This window comes from Terrapene carolina, unplaced genomic scaffold (assembly GCF_002925995.2).
Source record: "Terrapene carolina triunguis isolate 2854851 unplaced genomic scaffold, T_m_triunguis-2.0 Scaffold211, whole genome shotgun sequence".
NCBI classification, from domain to species: domain Eukaryota; kingdom Metazoa; phylum Chordata; order Testudines; family Emydidae; genus Terrapene; species Terrapene triunguis.
The window spans coordinates 33,485,785-33,511,856 of NW_020664562.1; the positions used below are offsets into that span (position 1 = coordinate 33,485,785).

The window sequence follows — 26,072 nt, forward strand, 5'->3', positions numbered from 1 at the left end:
ACACCCAGTACAAAGGGTTGCGTCCCTGACCATCTTGGCTAATATCCATTGATAGTCCTATCCTCCAGGAACTTATCTAATTCTTTTTTGAACTCAGTTATACTTTTGGCCTTCACAGCATCCCCCGACAAGGAGTTCCACATGTTGACTGTGTGCTCTGTGAAGAAGTACTTATATTTGTTTTAACCTCCTGCCTATTAATTTCATTGGGTGACCCTCTGGTGCTTGTGTTATGTGGGGTAAATAACACTTCCTTATTCACCTTCTCCACACCATTCATGATTTTATAGAACCCCTTTTCTAAGATAAATACTTCCACTCTTTTTAATCTCTCCTCATATGGAAGTTGTTCCATACCCCTAATTATTTTTGTTACCCTTCTGTGTACTTTTCCCAATTGTAATATAGGTTTTTTGAAAGTGACCAGAACTGAACCCAGTGTTCAAGGTGTGGGCACACCATGGATTTATATAGTGGCACTATGATATTTTCTATTTTATTATCTATCCCTTTCCTATTGACCCTTAATGATCTGTTAGCTTTTTTGACTGTTGCTGTACATTGAGCAGATGTTTTCAGAGAACTATCCACAATGACTCCAAGATCTTCTTCTTGAATGGTAACAGCTAATTTAGACCCCATCATTTTGTATGCATAGTTGGGATTGTTTTCCAGTGTGTACGTTGTACTTATCAACATTTAAATTGACCTGCTATTTTGTTGCCCAGTCACCCAGTTTTGTGAGATCCCTTTGCAACTCTTCACGGTCAGCTCTGGACTTAACTATCTTGAGTAATTTTGTATGGTCTGCAAGCTTTGCCACCTCATTGTTTACTCCTTTTTCCAGACTGTTTAGGAATATGTTGAACAGCACTGATTCCAGCACAGATCCTTGGGGGGACCCCGCTTTTTACCTCTCTCCATTTTGAAAACTGACCATTTATTTCTATCCTTTGTTTCCTATTTTTTAACCAGTTATTGATCCATGAGAAAACTTTCTCTCTTATCCCATGAATGCCTACGTTATTTAAGAGCTTTTGGTATGGGACCTTGTCAAAGGCTTTCTGAAAGTCCAAATAGGCTATATCGACTGGATCTCCCTAATTCACGTTTGTTGGCACCACCAAAGAATTCTAATAAATTGATCAGGCAATAAATTGGTCCTTTTACAAAAGCTGTGTTGATTCTTCCCCTATGTATCATGTTTATCTGCGTGTTTGATAATTCTGTTCTTCATAGTTTCAACCAATTTGCCTGGTACTGAAGTTAGACTTATTGGCCTGTAATTGCCAAGATCACCTCTGGAGCCATTTAAAAAAAAATCAGCATTACATTAGCTATCCTCTGGTCATCTGGTACAGAGGCTGATGTAAGTGATATGTTATATACCAGGGTTAGTAGTTCTGCATTTTCATAAACATAGAAATACTCATAAATAACATACATTTTAAAATGATAGTCAAAACTAAACATTTGACCTTATCACAATAAATCATTTTGATAATTTTCCATTGAAAATTTTGATGAAATACATTCCTTCAAAATGTATTTAATCTAATCAGCATTTTCCGATGGAAAACTAGCGGTGAGCAGGTTTTATATGTGGACTAGCCACTAGAGGGGGATGCAATGCACACTTTACAAGCATGTCACATTATCTCTGAATTTTTCTTCATCTATGGGTTGCTGTGCTTTTAAAGATATAGATTAGTTATACCCTTCAGTTACACTTTTTAAATTTAATTGAACATGTTCATTTTAGAGAGATACTTCAAATTATATTTACTTTACCAATAATAAGTAGTGCCGTGTAAAGAAGCAAAATAAACACTTAACAAGCCCTGTCAGAATAGATAAAACCATGTTTTTGCCAACTACTTTATCATATACAGTATTGTAATTTTCTGATAGTTTTGCACATCACTAATACTTGTCAATGCTTTTCTGGATCAAAAGCTTAGCACACAGTGGGTGTTCTGTGGTGTAACTGCTTTTAAAAAAAATATAAAAAGACCACCAAACCCTCAGCCCCTTCTCCCTCCAAAACATATGCACGCTACCCTTTAATTGTCAAAAGGAAAAACAGAGCGAGATCTCTTTCTCACAATCTCTTAATCCCCACAGGATGACAGTGAGCAGTGAATGAAATCAGTCTGTTTGACACTCTTGGCTACATCCCTCAAAGACAGACACATCCTGTGATCATTTACACTTACAAGACACTACTGAGTTTAAGAGTACCATGGTACTGTAGGTAGGGTTTAGCAAATCTTCAAAAAATTAATCTCATTTGAAGATCTATCTTTCCCCCACAACATCAGTGTTGGTGTCCTGACTTTTAAATGTTTCAGGGTACTTAAACTAGCACTGTTAGCTGTATTCCTTCCTGTTCTGTGGTGCTTTCCCACAGAGGGTAGGGAATATAGAAAAGGGCAGTGGCCTCAGAGCTGAGGTAATCCATTCCATGGTACCTACACCTTATAGGATTAGAGTGACCATATTTCCTATGCTGAATACGGGACACCTGGTAAAATTACTCATATTCAGGCAAATTCAACAGCAATCAATCAGAACTATGCATTACAAACATTCAAATTAACGTCAAATTGACTGAGCCCCTGTTAATACTGCGTAGTTGGATTCTTTTTATTTACCTTCTTATCTTTAAGGCTTTAGGGTTCACATGGGGAAGGGTGACACACAGCCCTCCCCACACAGTCCTATATACCTCTCTGACACAGGAGGGGTGACTGACCTACCCGACCCTCCCTGCTCAGCTCTCTCCACCCTCCATGCCTGGCTTGGTGCCCGGGAGGGACCCGCCTCTTCTGGGACCTGGCACTGAGTCTTCCCAAGGCAATACATGGGGGGTGTGGACACAGGGTCACATGCTTCCCTCCCCAGATTTCTGCCAGGGTTCACACCAGAATGTGGCCAGTAGCAGCCTTTCGGCACTGTGCGGGAGGGAAGGGGTGGGAGCTGCTTCCAGCTGCGGGGGGGAGGGGGGGGGCAAGGGATCATCTGGCTCTCCCCGCTCCCTCTCCCCTATATGGCTAGAAGCAGCTTGTCCCTTCCTGCCCGCATAGTGTCGAAAGGCGGCTAACACCTCCAGGCTGCTGCTAACCACCAACATAACCCAGCTGCCTCCAGCTACTGCATGGGCAGGAAGAGATTAAGCCCTAAGGATGCATTGTGCATCAGGGCCCAGGGCACCTGACTGCCAGGGCTTCATGGAACCTGGCCAGAGAGGAGGCTCAACAGGGGAGGGTGCCTAGGGGAGAGAACAGCCCCACACTCCCTGGGGGCAGGACCCAGGGTGGGACGGGGGGGTGGGGGGTGAAGAGAGTGCTAAGCCCCTGCCCCGGGGGCTGCTGTGGAGCCTGTAGATTTGGGGCAGGAACAGGCTGGAAATTGCTTCCCCCCACACACTCCAGAGCTTAGCTGAAGGGCGGAGAGGCTTCCCCGTGCCAGCGCTGTGCGGGGCTTTGGCACATGCAGGGCTTGGTTGCCCCTGGCCAGTGCCCAGGCCGGAGGGTCTTGGGCTTTCCTGGGGCACCAGTCCAGCCAGAGGCAGTGGGGGAAAGAAGGCTGGCTGGCCAGGCTGTTGGTGAGCTGAGCACTCCAACCAGGGGCTGGTTCTCCACCCAGCGCTGGGAGTGGGATGCAATCCGCCGGGGAAGATATGGAGGGGGCTGGGGCAGGGGGGCCAAGGGGTAAAGCAGGGAGAAGACAGTGAGAGGGGGAGCACGTAAAGGGCCGATGGGTGGGCAGCAGAGGTGACACGTAACCGGCCACAGCCTGGCATCTGACCATACTCACCAGCCACTGCTGCTCGCAACGCGCAGCCAGCACCAGCTGGAAATGGGACGGAGCCCTGCTGGCTGAGAGCCGGCACGCAGCAGGGACTGTGCTGACGGACCAGCATAGGGAGTGGCTGGCCCCACGCGCTACATCTTTGCCCTGCCACCAGCCTTGCACACCCACCGCCGTTGTCAGCCACTGGACTGTCCCTACTCACCATTGGCGGGCAGGCAGCTGGTGAGCAGGGAGCCGGCCAGCAGCAGGACCCACCAGTACTGATGTCGGGGAGAGAGAAAATACGGGACAATTTGCCCATTTTAAAGAAAAAGTCGGGACACCTGCAGGAGGGCTTAAATTGGGACTGACCCTTTGAAAACGGGACATCTGGTCACCCTACATAAGATCTATAAGAGGCTCTAGCTTATAAGACTTTATGATCTATAAGAGGAGCCACAGCAGTGGGTTCAATTATGTCCTATGAGTTGAAATATTCTGTCAGAAATTAAGATTCAAAGTTGGCATAGTGTAGTGACATTATTGTCCCTCTGGCGATGTAGTTTACTATTTCTCGGCATATAATGAACTTTGCTCTCTCAGTGAGTGAACCCCCTCCCAATCCCTCCCCAAAAGACTAGCTTTGTGCAGGGAACTATCCACCACCCAGCAAATTATCCATCTCCCAGCCTTTGAACAGGCACACACGCATACTTTTGCTCAGCTGGCTCTGGGGCTGCTTGGGGATATGAACTCCTTTCAGATACATTTATTCCCTTGTCTCCAATGTCATACACATGTCCTGAGCACATGACATCAATACCCATGATGGCATACAGTCACCAGAATTGAAGAGCTCGGTCTTCTATTTTCATACTTAAATCATTGGTACTGAGTCACTAACCTCACCGAAAGGTTACTGCTTTCACATCATTGCAACAAATTAGGGATGCTGAACCATTGACTAGTTCCTTAACATCAGTTTAACAAGTTAGACATGCTGAGCCAATGATCTCAAAAAGGCCTGTGCTGTGACATCATCCCATCAAGCTTGAGTTGTTAAGGCAAAGACCACACAGAAGACTATTACTGGAATACCATGTCCAGTTCTGGGACCCACACTTAAAAAAAAAAGATGTTGAAAAACTGGAGAGGGTTCAGAAAAGAGCAACAAGAATGATTTTGAGGTCTTGAAAATTTGCCTTACGGTGTAAGAATTGTAAAGAATCTCAATCTTTTGGCTTATCCAAGAGAAGGTTAAAACACAACTTAATCATAACCAACAGGTATCTAAATGGGGAGAAAATTTCTGATAGTAGAGAGCTCTTTAACCTAGCGGACAGATGCATAACATGAGCCAATGTCTGGAAGCTGAAAGTAGACAAATTCAAATTCGAAAGAAAGTGCAAATTTTTAACAGAGAGGGTAATCAACCATTGAATCAGCTTAGCTAGAGATTCGATGAATTATCTCCAAAAACAACAAGGAGTCTGGTGGCACCTTAAAGACTAACAGATTTATTTGGGCATAAGCTTTCGTGGGTAAAAAGCCCACTTCTTCAGATGCATGGAGTGAAAATTACAGATGCAGGCATAAATGTACTGACACATGAAGAGAAGGGAATTATCTATCACTTGAAGTCTTTAAATCAAGATTGGATGTCTTTCTAAAAGATCTATATTTATATCAACCAGAAGTTATGGCGGCATTATATAAGAGGTCAGACTAGATGATTATAATGATCCTTTCTGGCCTTAAAGTCTAGGAATCTACCTGAACAAGTACAATTTAGCAGTTGCAAGTCCCAAGTACTGGAAAGTGATACCTCCCAAATGCGAAAAACAATGTGGTTCCATTCCCTGCTGTATAGAAACAGATTACCTTGGATCTTAGGCCTGGTCTATACTCCATGGTTAGGTCGACGAAAACTGCCTTGCGTTGTTGACCTAGCTGTGGAAGTGTTTTCACTTAAATTGGGCTCCTGCTGACATGAGGGTCTCTCTATGCCGATACAGTAATACCACCTCCGTGAGCAGTGTAGAGTTACAGTCGATGTAATTGACACAGTGTCAGTGTAAACACTGCATTGCTTACATCGACTGTTACTGGCTTTCAGGAGTTGTCGCACAAATCCCCACACTGACAATACAATTGATACAAGCGCTCCTAATGAGGACGTGCATCGCCAAGACAAAGAGCTAAGCGTGTGCACTCACAAGTGATTTAATAACTGCGGGGATTGTATGCTGATGTAAGTTAGCTTGACATCATTTTGTAGTGTAGACATGGCCTCACTTTGTTTTACAGGCTTTTTCAGGGTTAGTCTGGCTTCACATCTGTCTCAAAAACAGTGAAGCTCTGAAGTGAGCTCTTTTATAGGGGAGGTAAAAGTTGAATGTTTAGGCATAATGCTTTCCTGATGTCCTTCCTTAAGGGACAGGAAAACACCTAATTGTGAAAAATAATGTGCAATTCCTTTCAAATAAAGGAAAATTACTTGTTAGGATAAAAGGTAATCTGTTTCTTTTTAGTGTATTCATATCTTGACTCCATTTAAAGATCCCTTATTCTTAACTGTGTAGTGGATCATTACAACTGCAATGCAAGGTATAAATGGTTACATCTTGCAAGGAGCTTGTCATTTAATAGGATATTATTCTATACAGACTTCTGATGTGAGCCATAGTACATACTGACTTCATCAATGTTTGAATTACTTTTCTGGTAATATTGACTTTTCTGCAAAACTATACAAGCGTGGGCAGAATAGTCTTCACATTAAAGAGTCCAGCTTTCAAAACAGTTAAAAACAGTTTCTGTGCTGTCCTTTTGACCCCCGGCCAATGTTCCTGAATTACAAATCTCAGGACTGTAGGTAGCTAAAAAGGTAGGCTAAATAAATCACGTGAGGCACTATCTGACATTTGATTTCTACACGTGGCCTGCATTGACTTCAGTGGGAGTTGTGGGTTTTCAGCATCTCTGAAAATCAGCTTGCTTGTTCAACTGCATAAATATACATTTAATTGTCGAACTCTAGGCACCCAAGTTTAAAAATTTGGTTATAATTCTTAGTTTCTCCCCCCCCCCATTTTTAAAGATGCAAAGAAACTAGGTTAATGCACCATTAATGTGAATATAATTTCTCAAAACTCAGAAAATTCAGTGTTAAGGTTTCTGGTAGCAACCTAATTAATGGAGCAAGTAATTAAGGAAATCATCTGCAAACACTTGGAAGGTGGTAAGGTGATAGGGAACAGCCAGCATGGATTTGTAAAGAACAAATCATGTCAAACCAATCTGATAGCTTTCTTCGATAGGATAACGAGTCTTGTGGATAAGGGAGAAGCTGTGGATGTGGTATACCTAGACTTTAGTAATGCATTTGATACGGTCTCGCATGATATTCTTATCGACAAACTAGGCAAATACAATTTAGATGGGGCTACTATAAGGTGGGTGCATAACTGGCTGGATAACCATACTCAGAGAGTTGTTATTAATGGTTCCCAATCCTGCTGGAAAGGCATAACGAGTGGGGTTCCGCAGGGGTCTGTTTTGGGACCGGCTCTGTTCAATATCTTCATTAACGACTTAGATATTGGTATAGAAAGTACGCTTATTAAGTTTGCAGATGATACCAAACTGGGAGGGATTGCAACTGCTTTGGAGGACAGGGTCATAATTCAAAATGATCTGGACAAATTGGAGAAATGGTCTGAGTTAAACAGGATGAAGTTTAACAAAGACAAATGCAAAGTGCTCCACTTAGGAAGAAAAAATCAGTTTCACACATACAGAATGGGAAGAGACTGTCTAGGAAGAAGTACGGCAGAAAGGGATCTAGGGGTTATAGTGGACCACAAGCTAAATATGAGTCAACAGTGTGATGCTGTTGCAAAAAAAGCAAACATGATTCTGGGATGTATTAACAGGTGTGTTGTGAGCAAGACACGAGAAGTCATTCTTCCGCTCTACTCTGCTTTGGTTAGGCCTCAGCTGGAGTATTGTGTCCAGTTCTGGGCACCGCATTTCAAGAAAGATGTGGAGAAATTGGAAAGGGTCCAGAGAAGAGCAACAAGAATGATTAAAGGTCTTGAGAACATGACCTATGAAGGAAGGCTGAAAGAATTGGGTTTGTTTAGTTTGGAAAAGAGAAGACTGAGAGGGGACATGATAGCAGTTTTCAGGTATCTAAAAGGGTGTCATAAGGAGGAGGGAGAAAACTTGTTCACCTTAGCCTCTGAGGATAGAACAAGAAGCAATGGGCTTAAACTGCAGCAAGGGAGGTCTAGGTTGGACATTAGGAAAAAGTTCCTAACTGTCAGGGTGGTTAAACACTGGAATAAATTGCCTAGGGAGGTTGTGGAATCTCCATCTCTGGAGATATTTAAGAGTAGGTTAGATAAATGTCTATCAGGGATGGTCTAGACAGTATTTGGTCCTGCCATGCGGGCAGGGGACTGGACTCGATGACCTCTCGAGGTCCCTTCCAGTCCTAGAATCTATGAAACCTGAGCGCTAGTCTGTTGAAGGGAGGGAACAGACTAGAAATCAGAACATAGTTACAACTTCCTATTTCTGGCCCTCTCACTAATTCTGTGTGATCCTTGGTAACTCGTTTTTACCTTCCTATGTCTCTTTATTGTTCAGGTGTGACATGGGTTTAAAAATACATATAGCATACCTAGGGCAGGAAGCTTAATGATGGTTTGTAATGCACCTCCAGATTCTTAGCGGGGGAATGCTATAGAATTATTAATATTCCAGCAGGGGAAGGGTCAAGAGGGCAGGTGAAGAAAGATACAAAGCTACCATTTCTGCCAGTTTGCTCCAGTTCAATACAGAAGTGTTTGGTGGGGTATCATTTGCTGTTGGGAGAGCCATGATCATGTCAGGTTTCCCCCTCCCCCCCCCAATGAGCTTAGGCTGTTTCAGCCTGACCTTTTCTTTCTCCCCTCTCTGTCCTTCTGCCTCCCGAGGGATCAATCACTAATCAGCAGTGGGGATGTTTATTTCTCCTGTGTGCACCATGAGAGAATGGGATTGATCCACCACTTCATCTTTTTTTCCTCAGTAGTACTGCTCCACTGTATTCTGTGAATACATGTTGGCATCAGCATAACTTGAAGATGACAATTTAATGGACAGTTACATATTCCTATAGGTAGGAAGAAACAGCAAAAATATAGCTGTGTTCCACCCAGTGCTTTATATCAAGTCACAGGGGATGGACTGGGGTGAGGGAGATACAGGGGGAAATATTCCAAAGGAAGGCCTACAATTTATACTTAGATCATCCATTTGGAACAATTCCCCAGGATTGGTAGGATGGAATAGAAGGATGCAGGCATTGCTACCAAAATTTTCCTGAAGGTGATCTGAGAACTAACTCATTCACTCAAATGATTTACCAGACATGGGACAAATCCTAAGAGGTACTAAATACATGCAACTTCCACTGACTTCTCAGGATTGGCAATATTAAAATTGAAATTACAAATCTGCAGTTGGAGATTAATAATACTTTATTTTTAGTTCAAAGTGTTGCTGCTAAAGCAGATAGCGTAGGCTAGCTAATAAAAGAATGGTGGTAGCTCAGGAAAACACTGCTAAATCTAAGAATACTGGGTTCACTGAAAGATTTGATAGATCATATTTACTCCCTATCATACTAGCAGAAAGTCTGGACAATTAAGTTTTTCTCCCAGTAAACTTTGAATAAGCTTTAGAAATTCTAACTTCCTAGGAGAGATTTTGTAGAAGCACATAAAATAAAAAATGGAAGGCAAACTTGTGAAGAGCAGATACTGGGGATTAATAGAACTAAAGCTTTGATTGTTTTTCTTTGTTTGGTTTTGGCTCTATGTTTGATCAAGATAAAGCATTGCCAACAGCCAAATGAAAAGGAAACTCAGTGCATGTTCAAAACAAAACATTACATATATCCCATTTTGAAAAGATCTGTTCAAGCATTTTGTCAAAAAAATTGTGAAGTCAGGTTAACACTGCAATCATTATTTTATATGCAGCACAAATTAGGATAATTTTAAAAAGGCATTTATGACACACTAATGATTAGGAAAAGGATCTGCATGCATAGATGGAGTTAGAATACTATTCTATTCAGGTGTTTATACTGCACTCATGACTACAGTATCTGAGCACCTTCCAGTAGAGCATTAAGCAATGCCAGGTATTGTTTGTTCTCTCATCCTTAGAGGAAGAAGCATGTGGAGTAGATGCCTTGTTTTGGTAGGGTTTTTCAATATTATTTTATTTTTTATTTGTTAGATATACCTGTTGCTATGTATTTATGCTAGAGAAGACAAGGTCCAAGAAAGGTGCCTTGCACTTGGAGCACAAAGTGGTGACTTGTGTGCTAGTCCTCAGCTCCCAGGGGAGTTAATTCAAGAGGTTCTGTGTCCCACACAGACAAGCTTCACTCTTACAGTTAAATGTTGGGGGAAGAAGGCAGGATCCACAGAGTAGCAAAGTCTTTAGCTTTGGGGCTTCAACCCCACCTGCCTCTGCAGAGTGCTCTGTGCCATAGACGGGCTCTGCATGGTCCCCCACAGCATGGTCCCCCAAATCCTGCACAGCGTAATCACAGTAGTCCTGTTACCAGGCATTCCTCTGTACCCATGGATTCCCAAGGTAGGAATCACGTGAATGTGCCGACATCTCTCTCTCATATACACACACATATATTATATATGGGTTGCTTGAAATGTTTCCAACAAAAAAATTATGTCAAAAATGAAGTTTAGTTGAAAATACATTTTTTTCCATGAAAAAAATTCATTTTTGCCTAAATGTATTGTTTTTGGAGCCTTTTTGCATCCTCCTGATCCTGGGCTCCTCTGGGGGCAGGCAAGACTGCGAGGGTAATCTGGACAGTCTGGAAAGCCTGTCTAAATTATGCCACCTTCTCTGAGACTGCCCTAGAAACTGCAGCACTACCAGAATCTCTGCAACACTGCAGCCCTGCCCCGACACACCCCTTTCACTCCCAGGTCAGCCCCGCCCTGGCACACTTCCCACACCAGTGCTTTAGGGGGCTCCAGAGAAGGCAGCCTTATGGCTGTCTTGTTCAGTTCCTGAGCTGGAAGTGGGGCTTTTAGAGCCTCTTCACAGTGCTCCAGCCTTTTTCTGGCATGAAGGGGCCAGAGTGGGGGGTCAGGATCTCACCCATAATGTGTTGCAGTTACCATAACTTTATTTCTTTAAAAATTAAGAGGGGGGAAATTAGAACCTCTCCCTGATGTATTTCAATAAGCACTCTGTTTTGTCAAAGAAACCCAAACATATTCACTTGACTGATTCTCAGAAATGAAGGAGAAAATAAAACACTTCAAAGCCTGATGCAGGAAAGTAACCAAATGAGTATGTATCAAATAAAGGATTATGCTTAGTTGTGAGGCCCTTTGTGTCTGAAAACAGAAAGGCTACCTACTGAGCTAACGGTGAATCTGCTTTTTCTGTCAGTAGTAGTTCTATAATAGTCTGGGAGAACAACCATGCATGTCTTCCGGATTCCTCTTGTGCTTAGTGATCTCCTGTCCAAGAACTGATTAGGCCTGAACCCAAACCCCAGATATGAGCACCTTCCTGCAGTAAGGAGGCAGGGAGAATTGAAATCTCATGTGACTATCAGATGGATGTGAATATGGCAAATGGTCACTGGGCCTGATTCTGCTCTTGCTTATACTGTTTTTGTGAAACTTCTGATTTACAGCATAATGAGTGAGAGGAGAATCAGGTTCCCTTTCTTTACAATGAACTGAAATTAAGTTCCTAGGTTGAATGCTGGCTCCACTTAATTAAATGGGGCCAGGATTTCACTCAAGATCTCAGCATCTCTGGGGCCCACCCAGTCCCTCCTCTCCTACAGGTTCCTTGTAACTCCCATTAAAGCCCAATAGTTACTCATAGCTGTGATGGGTGGGTGAGAATGGTGCCTTGAACGTTAGACCCATATTTAGTTTTAAAGCCAGGTATTATCAAGCATATTTGGACTAATACAGCTGTACTTTCCCCAAGCTTGCAGCTCCCATGACTTCAACTGAATCATTTTGGGACTCCCACAGATTTCTCATCCCAGAATACACTCATACATCTGTAGACCGTTAGTTTGGGAATGCTCTGAACCACTCTGTAGGTGACAAGGAGAGAGATGAAAGAGGATTATAATGGCCAGAAGAGGATGTTGGGCAATGCCCACTCTGGATAAAAGTTCCATAAGTAAGTCAACTTGCCAGATGATACTTAAAATACAACTCAAGAGCTCTTTACCTTTTCCCTTTCAGAACCTGATCCTAAAAGTTGCTGAGCACTAACAACTCTCTCTGAAGTCAACATGATTTCTTAACTATAGTCAGCATCAGGCCCTCAGCAATAACTACATTTTCAGACATTCACAGCAATATGTTTCAATACATTGTTATAAAGCAGAGAACAGTATCCTCCTACTAATGGTTATAACTTTGTTATTACCAAACTAAATTCTTTCATACAAGGCAAAGCACATCCTCCCTTTTCAAGGGGACTATGTATAGGACATGCAAAGCTTCAATATGTAAAGTTGAACTCAACTCTAAAAAGTGACTATGTGAAAACATCTCCTTCTTACTCATCAGATCCTCTTGCTTTCATACCTGCTCACTATATTGACAAAAATAAGTTTTGACTGTTTTTTTTTAAACTTGGGATAACCCTGAAGAGCTACCGCAGCGATGGGAGAGGGTGAGCTGGGTTGAATTATTTCTTGTGCATCATAAACGTATTTGTTTATAACTTGCAGTTGCTTACACCCAGGTCACCTCAAGTAAAACACTGAAATTGCACAGGAATCACTTACAGAATAACCTGTACTGCAGATGTTCTACTTCTGGCAATAATGTGCAACAAGGAAAGAACCTAGCTTGTCTTGAAGAGTTAAGGTTGAGTTTAGATGGTTGGCGGTTTAAAAAAAACCCTAAATGTTTTTTTTTTCACTTGTACACAGAGGCCAATTGACCTGTAAGTCATTGAGACAATACATTTTGAATCCCACTATGCAATATTTTTTACAGAGTTCCTCTTCAAAGTAGAACAACACTTTAAAACAAAACCACCTTTGAGTTACTAAAGAGGGGAAAAAACAAAAAAGAAGAAAAAGCATCTGAATAATACTTAACTTAACTCTGAATAATACTTTTTTCCCCACATTTGGGTAATACAAATGGAGCTCTACAGCTCAATGGAGTTTTATAAACCTTTCACAGAAAAATATTCTTCTGGGATAAGAATAAGCGTAAGAAATTTCACCCAAAACAGTAATTTCTTGAGAAAGTTATAAGTGACTGGAAGTAGGGATTTACAACAGAAGTGAATTCTAAACCGTAACTACAGCATTGTTCCTGCGTCACTGTAAGGATGTACTGAATAACTTGTTACCACTATTGAATGCATATTTAGGCTGTTTACTAACCTTTTCATACTACTTCCAACTCCCATTGTCAACATTTCCCTTAATCATGGGTCACCTTGCTAATACAGAAGCTCAAGTGATTATTTTAAATATTTAATAAAACATTTATCACCTGGACATGTGGCATGTACTGCTGGCTAACTGGCAATGGTCTTGGCTGCAGTGTCGTGACCACAAGCTCACACAGCCATATGAATAACAGAACGATTTCAGGGATGAAATAAAATGAAGTATACAGAATGTAAATCTGCACTTCTGTGGTATGTTAGATATGTACTTCAGCATTTCTCAGTACCTTCAACACAGGATCAAGTAACTTGTTTAATTCAGAGGCTGAATGCAAAGACGAAAAAAATACTCAAGAGATATGCAAAGAAAGTGTGGAATGGCACCTTTCTAATTATGAAAGGAAAGTTTGCCATTTTTAAGTCATAAAAGCGATGCAATAACCACTTGCAAAGAAATCTCATCTAAGATATCAAAAGCAATTCATATAAAATGAAAGGAGTTGACATTAGTGAATTGGAAAAAAGAAGGTTTACTTTGATACTGTCACAGAATGCAAATGTGTATTGCTGCAAGGACAAGCCATCTGCCATAAATGTTAGCATCCACAAAAGCTGAAAAGTGATAGGAAGAGAGAGGAAGAACATATCCAGGATTGTGCATCCAGTGCTAGATTCAGTTGAACAAGGTCTAGTCGGATACAAACAACATGTTAAAATATTTTAATACTCTGTAATGAAATGTGGAAATGTCTGCATCTATTAAGGAAAGTTATTGAGAGATGAAACCTTTAAAATAAATGAAAAAATTGAATGTTGTCAGGGTTGCATACATTTAAGACCTCTGGAAAATTTGGAGTAAACTGAAATCACATATATAGAGAAAATGCACCTAAAAAACTTACTGGTTAAAGCAATGTACTGTATCTAAGATGCAGTGCAAAATTGTAGTTCATGGCCATACAGCTAAAATGGATTTTGCCTTTTGCCTTTTGCAAAATGTCATTTAGGAATAAAAGCGTCTACAGATACTAATGAAAATTGATGTACTGACTTGGGAAAGCTATTACAATTGATTTAATTTGAAGCAAAGAACACGCAAGAGGAAGCACAAAAACACAGGTTGCATGCAACAAATACACAAACGGCAAGGCTTCTGGAAATTAGAACTATAATTGCTACGAGGATTTGGAAACTGAAGCTGTGAATATGGCTAAGGATTTAGAAAATGATATTGTATATGTCAAGAACTTCAAGAAACTGTGAAGATCAAAGTGTTTAGAAAGTTTTCACGAGCCAGTTACTGTACTGTATGTTCATGGCACAGGGCTTGTGAAAGGCAGAGCAAATCATAACAAAGAAGTATGAATGTGGACACAGCAATGCTCTTATGATATTTATCAAAGTGGTGACTGATCCAAGTAGATTTAGGGGAGTGAAAAGTATTTGAAAAGAAATGAACTATCTGGCACCAGTACACATGATAAAGGGAAAATGAAAGTAATATTGATGGTCTCCACAAAAAAGCATAACATGCCCATATTTGAGCTGTTGATAGGAGAACAGTCAAGTGAGGAACACAAATTCTTGCCAGATAATAGTTTTCAAGACAGATAAAATTTAAACTCCCCCAACCAGGACTCCCACAAATCACTGTCTTCAAGATTGCTAGCGTCACATAAACCAAAACCACAGGATGATAAATTTAATCATAAAAATTTAATGGGTTCATACAATATTCCCACGATTCTTTGAGTTTCTAGTGAATTTGATTTCAGCTCCCACACTTTCCATCAGAATATGTAAGTGATTTGAATATGACAAGTAGAATCATTTTGAGACCACATGAGATGTCAAATGAAAATATTAATCAAATGCAAAACTAAGCCAGATACACTCAAGAATGGTGTATGCTGGTAGTAATGTAAGCAAAAAAAAAAAAATCAGTATAGAATTACAGACTCCTCTAAGTTCTTGGTTCAAATCTAGCCTTGGTCAGTAGATCATAGTGGACAGATCGGTAGAGGCGGTGATCCCTCAAGGTTGAGGATGATCTCTTTCACAGGTTTTATCTTTCATGGGTCCTTTAGTGAGCAAAGAGTCCGATTCTTGAGCCACAGGCTCTTTGGCAGACATTGCAGGTGGTGTTGGAAGACAGGGTTGGGCCGCGATTGCTGCGTGACTGTTGTCTTTCCTTTCTTTTCTGGTGTTTTTCTGCGACCAGGGCAAGGCGATTTTCCTCAAATGTGGATGTTCCCTCTCTGACAAGTCTTCGCCAGTTATCCCTATCCTGGGCTGCTGTCTCCCAGTGTGTGGTGTCGATGCCACATCTCTTGATGTTTATCTTGAGGGTGTCTTTAAAGCGTTTCTTTTGGCCTCCTCATTTCCTTTCTCCTTTGGTGAGTTGGGCATACAGCAGTTGTTTTGGTAAGCATACATCAGGCATGCACACACAGTGCCCGCTCCACCTCAGCTGGTGCTGGATAATCAGGGCCTCAACACTGAAGATGCTGGCCTCTGTGAAGACACTGACATTAGTGCGATGATCCTCCCACTTTATGCCGAGGATCTTCCGAAGAAAGTGCTGGTGCTGGCATTCCAAGTTTTTCAGGTGTTTTCTGTAGGTCACCAAAGTCTCACAGCCATAGAGGAGAGTTGGGATTACCACCACTTTGTAAACTAACAGTTTAGTATGTGCTCTGATGTTATGATTGTTGAACACCCAGTGAGACAGTCTGCCAAAGGCAAGGCTGGCACAGCAAATTCTGTGCTGAATCTCGATGTCTTTGTCTGCCCTCTGTGAGAGATGGTTGTCAAGATAGGCAAAGTATTCTACATTTTCCAGTTCTTCTTTGTCAATGTAGATCTTCCTTGCTGGGTCTGATGATTGACCAGGGACTGGCTGGTGGAGAACTTGGGTTTTGCCGATGTTCAGAGTTAGCCCTAGGCTTTTGTAAGCTTAAGAGAAGCAATTAAGGGCTGTTTGAGTGTAAAGAACACGGGATCTAAGAGCTGTAAGAACACAGTGGACAGATCTGCATTAAATCAAAACAGCCCAGGAATTGGTGCTGTCTGCAACCCATATAACAGTTTATGCAGAGAGGTTCAATAGACATAGAGACAGTACAATGCTGTCATCCCCCTCAACTTAAAATTAAGGCACCTTGACAAAACAATATTGGATAACCTGTCTTGCCCCCTGTGCTGAACCCATTCTCTGGAAAAACAGAAGAGTTTGCTCTAGAGGTGTCAATCTGGCACCTACCATCAGTACTACATGCACTAAGTTTTCTACTTTAAAGAAAAAAAGAAATAGCCCATAGAAACAGAGCTCAGACCAGAGAGTGCACAAATGCTATTGTCACCTCAATGGCACTTAGAACTTCGAAAAGTGCAGACAGAGAAAGGAATCCTTAAGCTGCAGACTAGGGAAATACAAGAGAAGACACTTCAGTAGAGCCAAGGGAAGGTTAATAAAGAGTTCAGAGGAATCAGGAGTAAATTGTCTGATGTTAAGGCCGCATGCAGCTCGAGATGGCGAGACCAAGAATATCTTTTTCATTCTTTCACTTGTGGATTGAAAGAAATTAGAAAAAGAATTTGAAGAACATGTAATCAATCCTGTCCTTTACAAAATCCAGTAGTTGTGCTCGACTGCCAGATTCAAGAGCATCTTTCAGAGCAAAAGACAGGCAAAGCCTATTAAATGTGTGTTCCTTTTCCAAAGCAAAGGGTCACTAAAAGAGCCTTCTACCCTTAAACACTGAAGATTTAATGAAAGGCAATGCTATTTTAAGATTTCGTAAGGGGCTTTTTATAACAAAGAAGAGTTGCAGACACCATCCTCATTACCGCCAAGCTGCCATCCAGTCTTTCATCTGTATCACCAAGCCAGATCTTAAGAAACTTTTTATAGATAGTTAAAGCCATCAAATGACGCTCAGTCACTAAAAAGACAGATTCTAACATGGTCGGCTGTTACGGTTTAAATGATACCAGTACTGAAAGTGTCTACGTTTTTATTAAAGGGCTTTAATCATGCTGGTTGAGCTTGCTCACAAAAGTAATATTCGGTCAATCTGGCACTAAGGTGGAGTTCATCCCCAATGCTGGTAACCATCAAAACCTTGAAGGTTAGTTGGGAAAGCAAAATCAAAAATCCAAATTATTCTATTAATGGTACATAGGAGACAACCTCTAATCCAGGATACTGAATATGAGAGATGCATTTTATCCTTAGCTTCCCTCACCTCATGTTGTGGTTTCATTTAATTTATTATGTGAGACATTATGTGATTTCCAGAGATGAAAGTAAGCCGGTGCGGTCTGGCATACTGGCAAGAGCTGGTACACAGCCGACTGTACCAGCAGGGGGCAGCTTCCCCAGGCCAACAATTTAAAAGGGACCTGGGCTCCTGGCACCGGCCAGAGCCCCTGACCCTTTAAATTGCCTCCAGAGCCCTGCTGCTGGAGCCCTGGGGTAGCGGCAGTGGCCGGAGCCCCTGCCCCTTTAAATGACTGCCAGAGCCCCAGAGCTCCTGGCCGCCGCTACTGCTACCATGGGGCTTCGGTGGCAATTTAAAGGACCTGGGGCTCCTGGCAGCCACCACCGCTACCCCGGGGCTTCAGTGGTGATTTAAAGGGCCTGGGGCTCTGGCTGCGGTAGCAGCAGCTGGGAGCCGTGGGCCTTTAAAATCACTGCTGGAGCCCCATGGTAGCGGCGGTGGCTGCCAGGAGCCCCTGGCCCTTTAAATCACCGCCAGAGCCCCAGGGCTCCCGGCCGCCACTGCCGCTACAATGGGACTCCAGCGGCGATTTAAAGGGCCTGGGGCTCCCGGCAGCTGCTGCCACAGCTGGAGCCACAGGCCCTTTAAATCGCTGCCAGAGCCCTGGGGTAGCAGCAGCGGCCGGGAGCCCTTGGACTCCAGCGGCAATTTAAGGGCCTGGGGATTTAAAGCCCCGCCCCTTGCACCCAAGGCCCTGCCCCTTCCACCCGAGTCCCCCCCCCCACACCTTGCTCAGGACCCTGGCCCTGTGTACCGGCAAGTCTCTTAAGTTACTTTCACCCCTGGTGATTTCTGAACTTTACAAAGATGATTATAACTGATGAACAAATTTGAGGTGAACAAATTTGCACTGACTTAACTGGAGTCAAGATTACACTCTTGGTGATTTGCTTCATCTACGACCAGGGAGCAATTCCCTGGGCTGAATGGGATGCATGCTGGGGAATGGGATGCATGCTTTTAAAAGTAAAAGTTTCAAAGTTCAAGCTACTCTAGCAGTGGCAGGCATCACCAAAAGCTGCAAACATGCCTTTCACATCACTGACATGAAAGCAAAATGTCACCTTTTGGCAAGTGATTTGATAGAGATTCCAGCATGGCAATTATACGATCTATGACCTTTTTGTGAGATGACATTTTTGGACAACATTATTTAGGATAATCCAATGTGGAACAGTCTTTGAAGCTACCTCTTGTGACTAGAGATGAGCCTTAGCTATAAAGTTTGGATCTGGATCTCAACTGCCTCAATGGTCAGATATATTTGGATTTGGGGTTTTGGTTTGTGTCACTGTAAACAGGAACCTAAGGGGGCAACAGTTGTGCTTCCCTTACAGAACATGGCCGCCCCTCTGTGCTCTCTGGTTGGGAAACTGGACAGGGAAGCATGAGGGGACAGAAGTATGTGGGGTACTTCAGGGAGACTCACAGGAGGGACAAGAGAATATGGGGGCTGGGAAGGAGAGAGACTGAGGAAGTGGAGGGGAATGTGAGGTGTAAGAGCAGATGGAGGGGGAGATGGAAATATGGAGTGCAGGAGGGAGAACAAAGGGTGACAGAGGAATGTGGACTGTGGGAGAGGGACTAGGGAGGTGTAAGTGAATACGGGTGCAGGAGGAAGACTGCGAGGGGTGGAGGGATGTGAGACAAAGGAATAACCATTCTCTCTGAGGGGGTAGCAATGTAAAGGAATAAACAACTGTTTAATTGTTTAACAGTTGTTGGTATCTGTCTTTCCAGGACAAGGGAGGAGAGTATTTCCCTAAATCAGAAATCAGATCAACAAGGGCAGAAACTGATGACTTAGGTGTCCAGAATATCATTCAGATGTATTATTAAAACTCTTAAACTTGTCATGGTGTCAGGACTAGTGAGCATATGTAGACAAGAGAAATAGTGAGAGTGTAGGACAGAAACTGAAGAAGCCATAGCTGACATTTTCAAAAGCTAACTTAATTCAGGACATATCCCTGAACACTGGAAAATAGCAATGTAAAGGAGCAGTAACACACTAGGAAATTAGAGGCCAGGTAGTTCACTGCCAGTTGTAGAGAAAACATTTGGAAATATTTTAGAAGATCAAGAGGTGTAACATTTACTGCACTAAAAGCACTGCCTGGTTAAGAGTAGCCAACACAGTTGCAAGAAAGGAATATCATGCCTCAGTGACTTGCTGCAATTCTCTGAGGATGCGTCTGGCAGGGTAGATGAAAGTGCAGTGAAGTGGACATCACATGATTTTTTTTAAAGAATGCCTTCTACCAATTTCCACATTGAAGGGTAATGTGTAAGGTGAGAAGTCATTGATTAGTAGGAAATCTGCCTGATTGGATTACAAGATGGCTAAACATGGGACTTTTTCAAGCTGGAGAAATGGAATGGGGATGCCAGGGGGTCACAGTTGCATCTACAGCTTGTACTTGACACAATAAGGATTTAAAAATGTAAGAGTTTAGAGTTTACAAATGAGAAAGTGGGAGAGAAAAAAAAACCAAATGTGCAGTATGCCACTGGGACTTCCTCTAACAGCTCATATGGAAACATGGCTTTTTGCATTGTGATAAACATTTCCACAGTTCATTTTTTCTTTCCCTTTGAGGTGCAGAGATCAGTGCCTTTGCATTGTACAGAACTGGTTATTGCAAAGCTTTACTGTCAAGCATTCCAACTTGTTTGATAAATGAGCTGCAATTAGTACAGAATGCAATAGACAGGCGTTCGACTTATTCTCAGAGTTTGGTTCTCATGATACCAATGTTCCTGCTCTGCTATTTAGTAATAAAGTTGCACAGTAAGGCTCACATTTTCAGCTGGCCTCCACTCAGATGCCTATAAACATTGTTAACTGGTCTATTTGTATTTGGAAATCCCCAAATCTGCACAGTCAAATCAAGCGATTGTGCATGCAGTCAGGCAACTGGTGCGTAGCTATCCATTTCTGCATCTTAATACAGGTATTTGCATGTACAGATAGATGCACTCAGACATTTGGTAGGTGGAGTAATCAAAGCATGCTGATTATTTGAGACAAAGTATAAGGCAGAATTTATGCCAGGATTGCCATACTGAAGCATTTAAAAATCATGAGTCAGGCCCCATGTGATTGGCTTAAATATCGTGAGATTTTAAAAACAATTTGGGGCTTTTCATTTGTTTTCTGGTTTTTGAGACTTTAGGGTTCATAATATCAAGCTTTTATATACCACCATGAGGGCTAGAATTACATTTTTAAAAATGAAAGGTGAGATTATCACATAATAACATGACACTAGGAGCTGGGGCTTTAAACAAAATCCCAGGTAATGTATTTGTGAGACTTGTGATAAAATCATGAGAGTTGGCCACACTGCTTATGCTTACTTTTAAAAGGCCCAAACTTGAGAGATGGGGATGGCGGGGGGGATTGTCATAGGCACAAAGGGTAATTAGACTCCTGACTTCCATTGAAAGTCAATGGGCACCTAACTCCCATTTATGCCTTTGAAAATCCCCCTCCCCCCCATTTCCCTGACTGAGATCACCTGGCTTACATCTCTTTCAATGATAGAATGTGTTGCATTGGCTTGTAATTATTTGTAGGTACTGTGCATATATTTTGTGGAAATTATTATCCATATTCTAAATTTTTGGTTCCTCCTAAGTCTCCTTTGCACCACCCTGGTGGCACAAAGTAGACTTACAGTTACTGCTAGGCAGCACCTGAAGATTTCCCTAGGGCAGGGGAAGCATCAGCTGGGGTATGTCCGCCGTAGCTACTCCGTCTCTCCACCCCTGCCAGGGCCTAGCGAGTATTCTGGGGTGGGATGGAGACATGTCAGGGAAGGTGAACCAGAGCAGGGCCTGAGTCCAATGCAATGCATTCCAGCTATTCCAGTTGGTGGAATGGCTCCTTAGGAGCTATTATCTGCCAGAACAACTTAGAACAGCTCTGAGGGGTGGAAAAGTGGCAGAACCCCATGAGAGCCAAGTACTGCTCTTGAGGATTTCGGTCTATTTCTTTGTTGGGCTTCATATGTTACCATTCAAAATAGATGTACAAGTAAAGTCAGAACTTAAAAAAGCCCAGAGGGTTAAATATTACATTTGAACGTCCTCAGTTTAAGTACTGCTGGAAGCAAGAAAATATTACAGATGTTTTCAAATGTTAAAGCCATACAATTAATTCTCTTGATGCTAGCCCTGACAACATCCAGAAAAGCTACTGCTGCCTCAGTCTCCTCTCGTTGGCACTAGAGCACTGACTTGGGAGACAATACAATGAACACTTCTATTTCTTCACAAAGCAAGAGGAGAAAAGTCCAGTTCCATCCCCCAGAGAAAGAACTACTGGCACAGGAAGCTTTTAGTGCAGCGACCAGTTACAGTAGGACATGAAAGCTTTGAGCAAGGATCAAAAGATCATACAAAAAATGAGATGTGTGTGGAACACAGTTCTGTATTACAGCAGCACTAGGCTGGAATACTGGAAGTGGGTCATTGGGGAACACAAACAAAAATGAATACTGTAATTTGATTTACCAAAAATGCTTATTTAGTAACTGGAGAAGAGAAAAGAAGGTATATATGCCTGATATGGAAGCAAATCCTTTCTGTGCCTAATCAGGTCCTAGCCCTTTACAGTTTTTCACGTAGGGGATTTATTGTTTTACAGGGTGAATTCCATTGGCTTAACAGCAAGTTCCTGTATAAAAAAATTTCCTTCCTTCAAGAGAGGATAAACTTTAAAAGACCAGGATTGTACATTGGAGAGAATATAGTTGTTGAACAGCTGCATCCTTTTGGAAAGATTACCTTCAGAATTCAACAGACAACACCATGATCAGTGGTTATATATGGAACATATGCTAGGAGTGTGATGGGCAGTTGACAGTTTTCAAATCTGTTCCAACGTTTACATACATGAATTTGTATAACCAAGTCTTTCATATTTGAGCCTCTCCTGTCACTTTGTATATATACACCAGCTGACTACTCCACTGAATGTCAAGTAATTATATTAAGGGGTGCAACTTAGTGTAAATTACACAACAGATGTGTATTTCCCATGTCAATTTTATTCTTACTGGATTCATATAAATTATAAATTATTTCAGAATATGACACATTGATGTAAAATAGGTATTAGTATGAAGGATAAATAAAATGTAACAAATAAATATTTCAAAATAAACGTGTTAAAGCATTCAATAACACTGACACACCTAGGCCCCATGATTCAATCTGATCCCCTCTGGTGGACCCATGCACCTGTTCAGAGCCCCACAGATTTAAATGAGATTTTGCACAGGTACAGGGGTCCGGCTATGCAGAATCAGACTGCAGAATATTGTATTTATTTTAGAGCTACACCTTCCACTGAATTTGAAGGACAAGGAGAGAAACTTACCTGTTCAAGTCCCGATGTATGATTGGTTGTGTAAGATTATGAAGATACTCCATACCTTTGGCAACATCTACAGCAATGATTAATTTAGACTGCAAGTCAAGATTCCTAGATTTAAAACATACAGTACTGGTCAAAACAGACAGATATAAGACAAATTTACTTACAATGTTCTGAAGAGCTCACAATAACCCAAAAGTTGTGTCATCTGCAAATCAGAACTGCCTTTTAATCTTGCCAAGTAAAACAATAATAAACTAGCTAATAGTTTCGTGATTAATTGCTTGTTTACTTCATATACCAAATAGTCTGGATTAAAACAATGATTTGGTACATTCCTCTAACTGAAGTGGATAATAAATATTTGCACCACTGGAGTTCTTATCTCCAGAATTATTTATAATAGGGTCATAGAAAGAGTTAATCAGATACCTCTTCTGTTCATGCAGCAGAGAAAAGAGTGATCCTCCAGAAATATATTGAGTGACTATAGCAAACTGACTTGGATCATCTAAGCAAGCGCCAACAAACTGGATGACGCAAGGATGATTGAGTCGACAGAGGATAGAAACTTCACGGCAAAACATGTCCACATCTGATTTGGAACAGTAGGTATTGGCTCTGTAGCTAATAATTGACATGAAGAGAAATCAAAAGTAAGCGAAAAGTAGCATGAAAATTATGTGGTATGATTTTTTTGTACTCTAAATTAGGGTACTAACAAACCAAATGGAAAAGTCTTTGCAAACTTACCGTTTGATTGCTACTATTTTATTTCTGCATTTTCCCTTATACACTTTTCCAAAAGACCCTAAAATGATTAAAAATAAATAAGCACAAAGAAATTTTCTGTGTGCATCAAACTTTTAAGATGGATGCATTCTGCTTTTTGGTACCTGAGCCAATAATCTCATGGAACTCTATTTCAGAGAGCTGAAGATGAAAATGTGATGGCAAACCAGCACGGAGGAGGAGAACATCTGCCTTTTCTGCAAAAGAAAATCGTTATCCTTTTTTGTAAAATGTGTGTGTGCGGGGGAAATAAAAGCACTTAAATTGACAAAAACATTGCACAGTAGCAGCTGATTTTCCTACCATAAATTGGTTGACTGGTAATCCCATTTCTTTTTGTTTCAATACCCATGATAAACCCCAATAATAAACAAGGATTTGCAACATTACAGCTGCCTCAGGGTTTCTTGGCTCTAAAGTCTTATCACTGATGAACACTGTCCCATAAGCATATTCTGTCTGGATCATGTGATTGTTGCATAAAATCCTTTATATAAGGAATTAGTTCCCTATTCTGTGTATCCAGCACTCGCTACCAATGCTGTGGTTTTTATTTGTGATCTGATCTACTGTTCAATGGCACTTGGAATCTGAACTCTGATGTGCAATTGAATTCACACACCAGACATCCCTAAACTGTTGATCCATGTGGTCTACCACAATGTGCTTATAAGAATATTTCTAAATAGAACATTTTAATATGCATGGTGATTACATGTAAAGAATATAAGCACTTGAGTACACCCAGAGCTAACATTTGAAATGGAAAATCAAAAGGATCTCAAAAAATGAAATACCTTTAAATATAAATATGCAGCTGAATTTTTTGGCTATGTCTGCTTCAATACAACACCATTCATTTTTGGATAGCATCTTTCTTACAAAAGTATCCCCAAACATTTCACAGCAGATTTCGGTCTAATGTTTGTTAGCTCTGCATTCATCTATTTATGTTTATTTCTTTAGTATCAATTCACTGTCACATATTTTTTTCTCAAAACGAGAGATTTTGGTTTGAATCTTAAAAAAAAAAGTCAATTTCTCTGGAAATTTAAAAGTTTAAAGAAACATGGTGGGTGAGGTATGGAGATATACCTATCTCATAGAACTGGAAGGGACCCCAAAAGGTCATTGAGTCCAGCCCCCCGCCTTCACTAGCAGGACCAAGTACTTTTGCCCCAGATCCCTAAGTAGCCCCCTCAAGGATTGAACTCACAACCCTGGAGTTAGCAGGCCAATGCTCAAACCACTGAGTTATCCCTCCTCCTAAATAATATAAGGTAATATCTTTGATTGGACCAACTTCTTCAGCTCTGTGTAAGCTTGAAAATGTATCTCTCTCAGCAACAGAAGTTGGTCCAGTCAAAGGTATTACCTTACCCATCTTGCCTCGCTAATATCCTGGGACCAACAGGGCTACAACAACACTGCATACAAAGAAAACAAATTAAGACCTAAATAGTATGGTTTTGTTCCTGCCAGAAACTGAGCACCTCTGTCTCCACTAAAGTCAATAACTCAGGGTAAGTAAATTGCTTTCCAAAATGCTCCCACAGGAATACAGCTCCTGTTTCGTCACATTTTCTTTACATTTCTAAATAAAAAAAGCAGGTAAAATTGATCATGTGCAGTATATTCAGGATGATTAACACCTTTAGCAACAGAATATAAAACTTATTCCCCTCCCCCCACCATTAAAATACCTTTTGTCATGCTTTTAATCTTCCCTAGAGGGGATGGAACAGAGACGTAAGAACCATCTGAAATCAAAGAAGAAAATGAAGTTTATGGACTTTTCTGAGGACAGTATAAATGCCTTTCTTGATCAAAGTAGTAAGGTAATTTTTACTTAAAAAGTAGAGAAAATGTGGGCAAAGTTATCACTTTAAACAAGCTGACGGGACTGTGAGCTTGTATTTTTAAACACATATGCTGTACATGCTGGGCCAGAGCCTCAGCGGGTGTATTGGCATAGCTCCATTGGTGCCCATTAGAGCTACAGTGATTTATACTCACAGAAGGTCTGGCTTAATACAGTCATATATATGGACTGAATTTTCTAAAGAGCTATGGGTCATATTTGCACGTGCTCAGCATCAACCACTGGAGACAAGATTTCCAAAACAGTCACCAACCAAAAGAGCACTCTTGGGACACTTTTTGGCCAGATTCCCCAAAGAGCTCAGCACTCACTCTGCACTGAAAATCTGGCCCCTTGTTTAGATGCCTAAATCGGAGCTGAGCTCTTTAAGATTTGGCCTTGATTGCTGATGCTGAACTTTTAAAAACATGACCCTCAGCATACATATACATGGAGGTATCAAAAGAGGTGATGAACT

General features: G+C 41.5%; 1 protein-coding gene across 1 annotated transcript in view; it reads right to left on the bottom strand.

Annotated features, from left to right (window-relative positions):
- The window catches only part of LOC113407389 (serine/threonine-protein kinase TNNI3K), a 168,811-nt gene that overhangs the window by 83,332 nt on the left and 59,407 nt on the right, over nucleotides 1–26,072 (bottom strand). The window contains exons 13-17 of the mRNA XM_026655826.1: nucleotides 25,437–25,493; nucleotides 23,838–23,930; nucleotides 23,695–23,752; nucleotides 23,374–23,568; nucleotides 22,945–23,049 (exon numbers count right to left, since the gene is read on the bottom strand). Coding sequence (XP_026511611.1) covers nucleotides 22,945–23,049; nucleotides 23,374–23,568; nucleotides 23,695–23,752; nucleotides 23,838–23,930; nucleotides 25,437–25,493 — 508 coding nt within the window. The remainder of the gene's footprint in view (nucleotides 1–22,944; nucleotides 23,050–23,373; nucleotides 23,569–23,694; nucleotides 23,753–23,837; nucleotides 23,931–25,436; nucleotides 25,494–26,072) is intronic.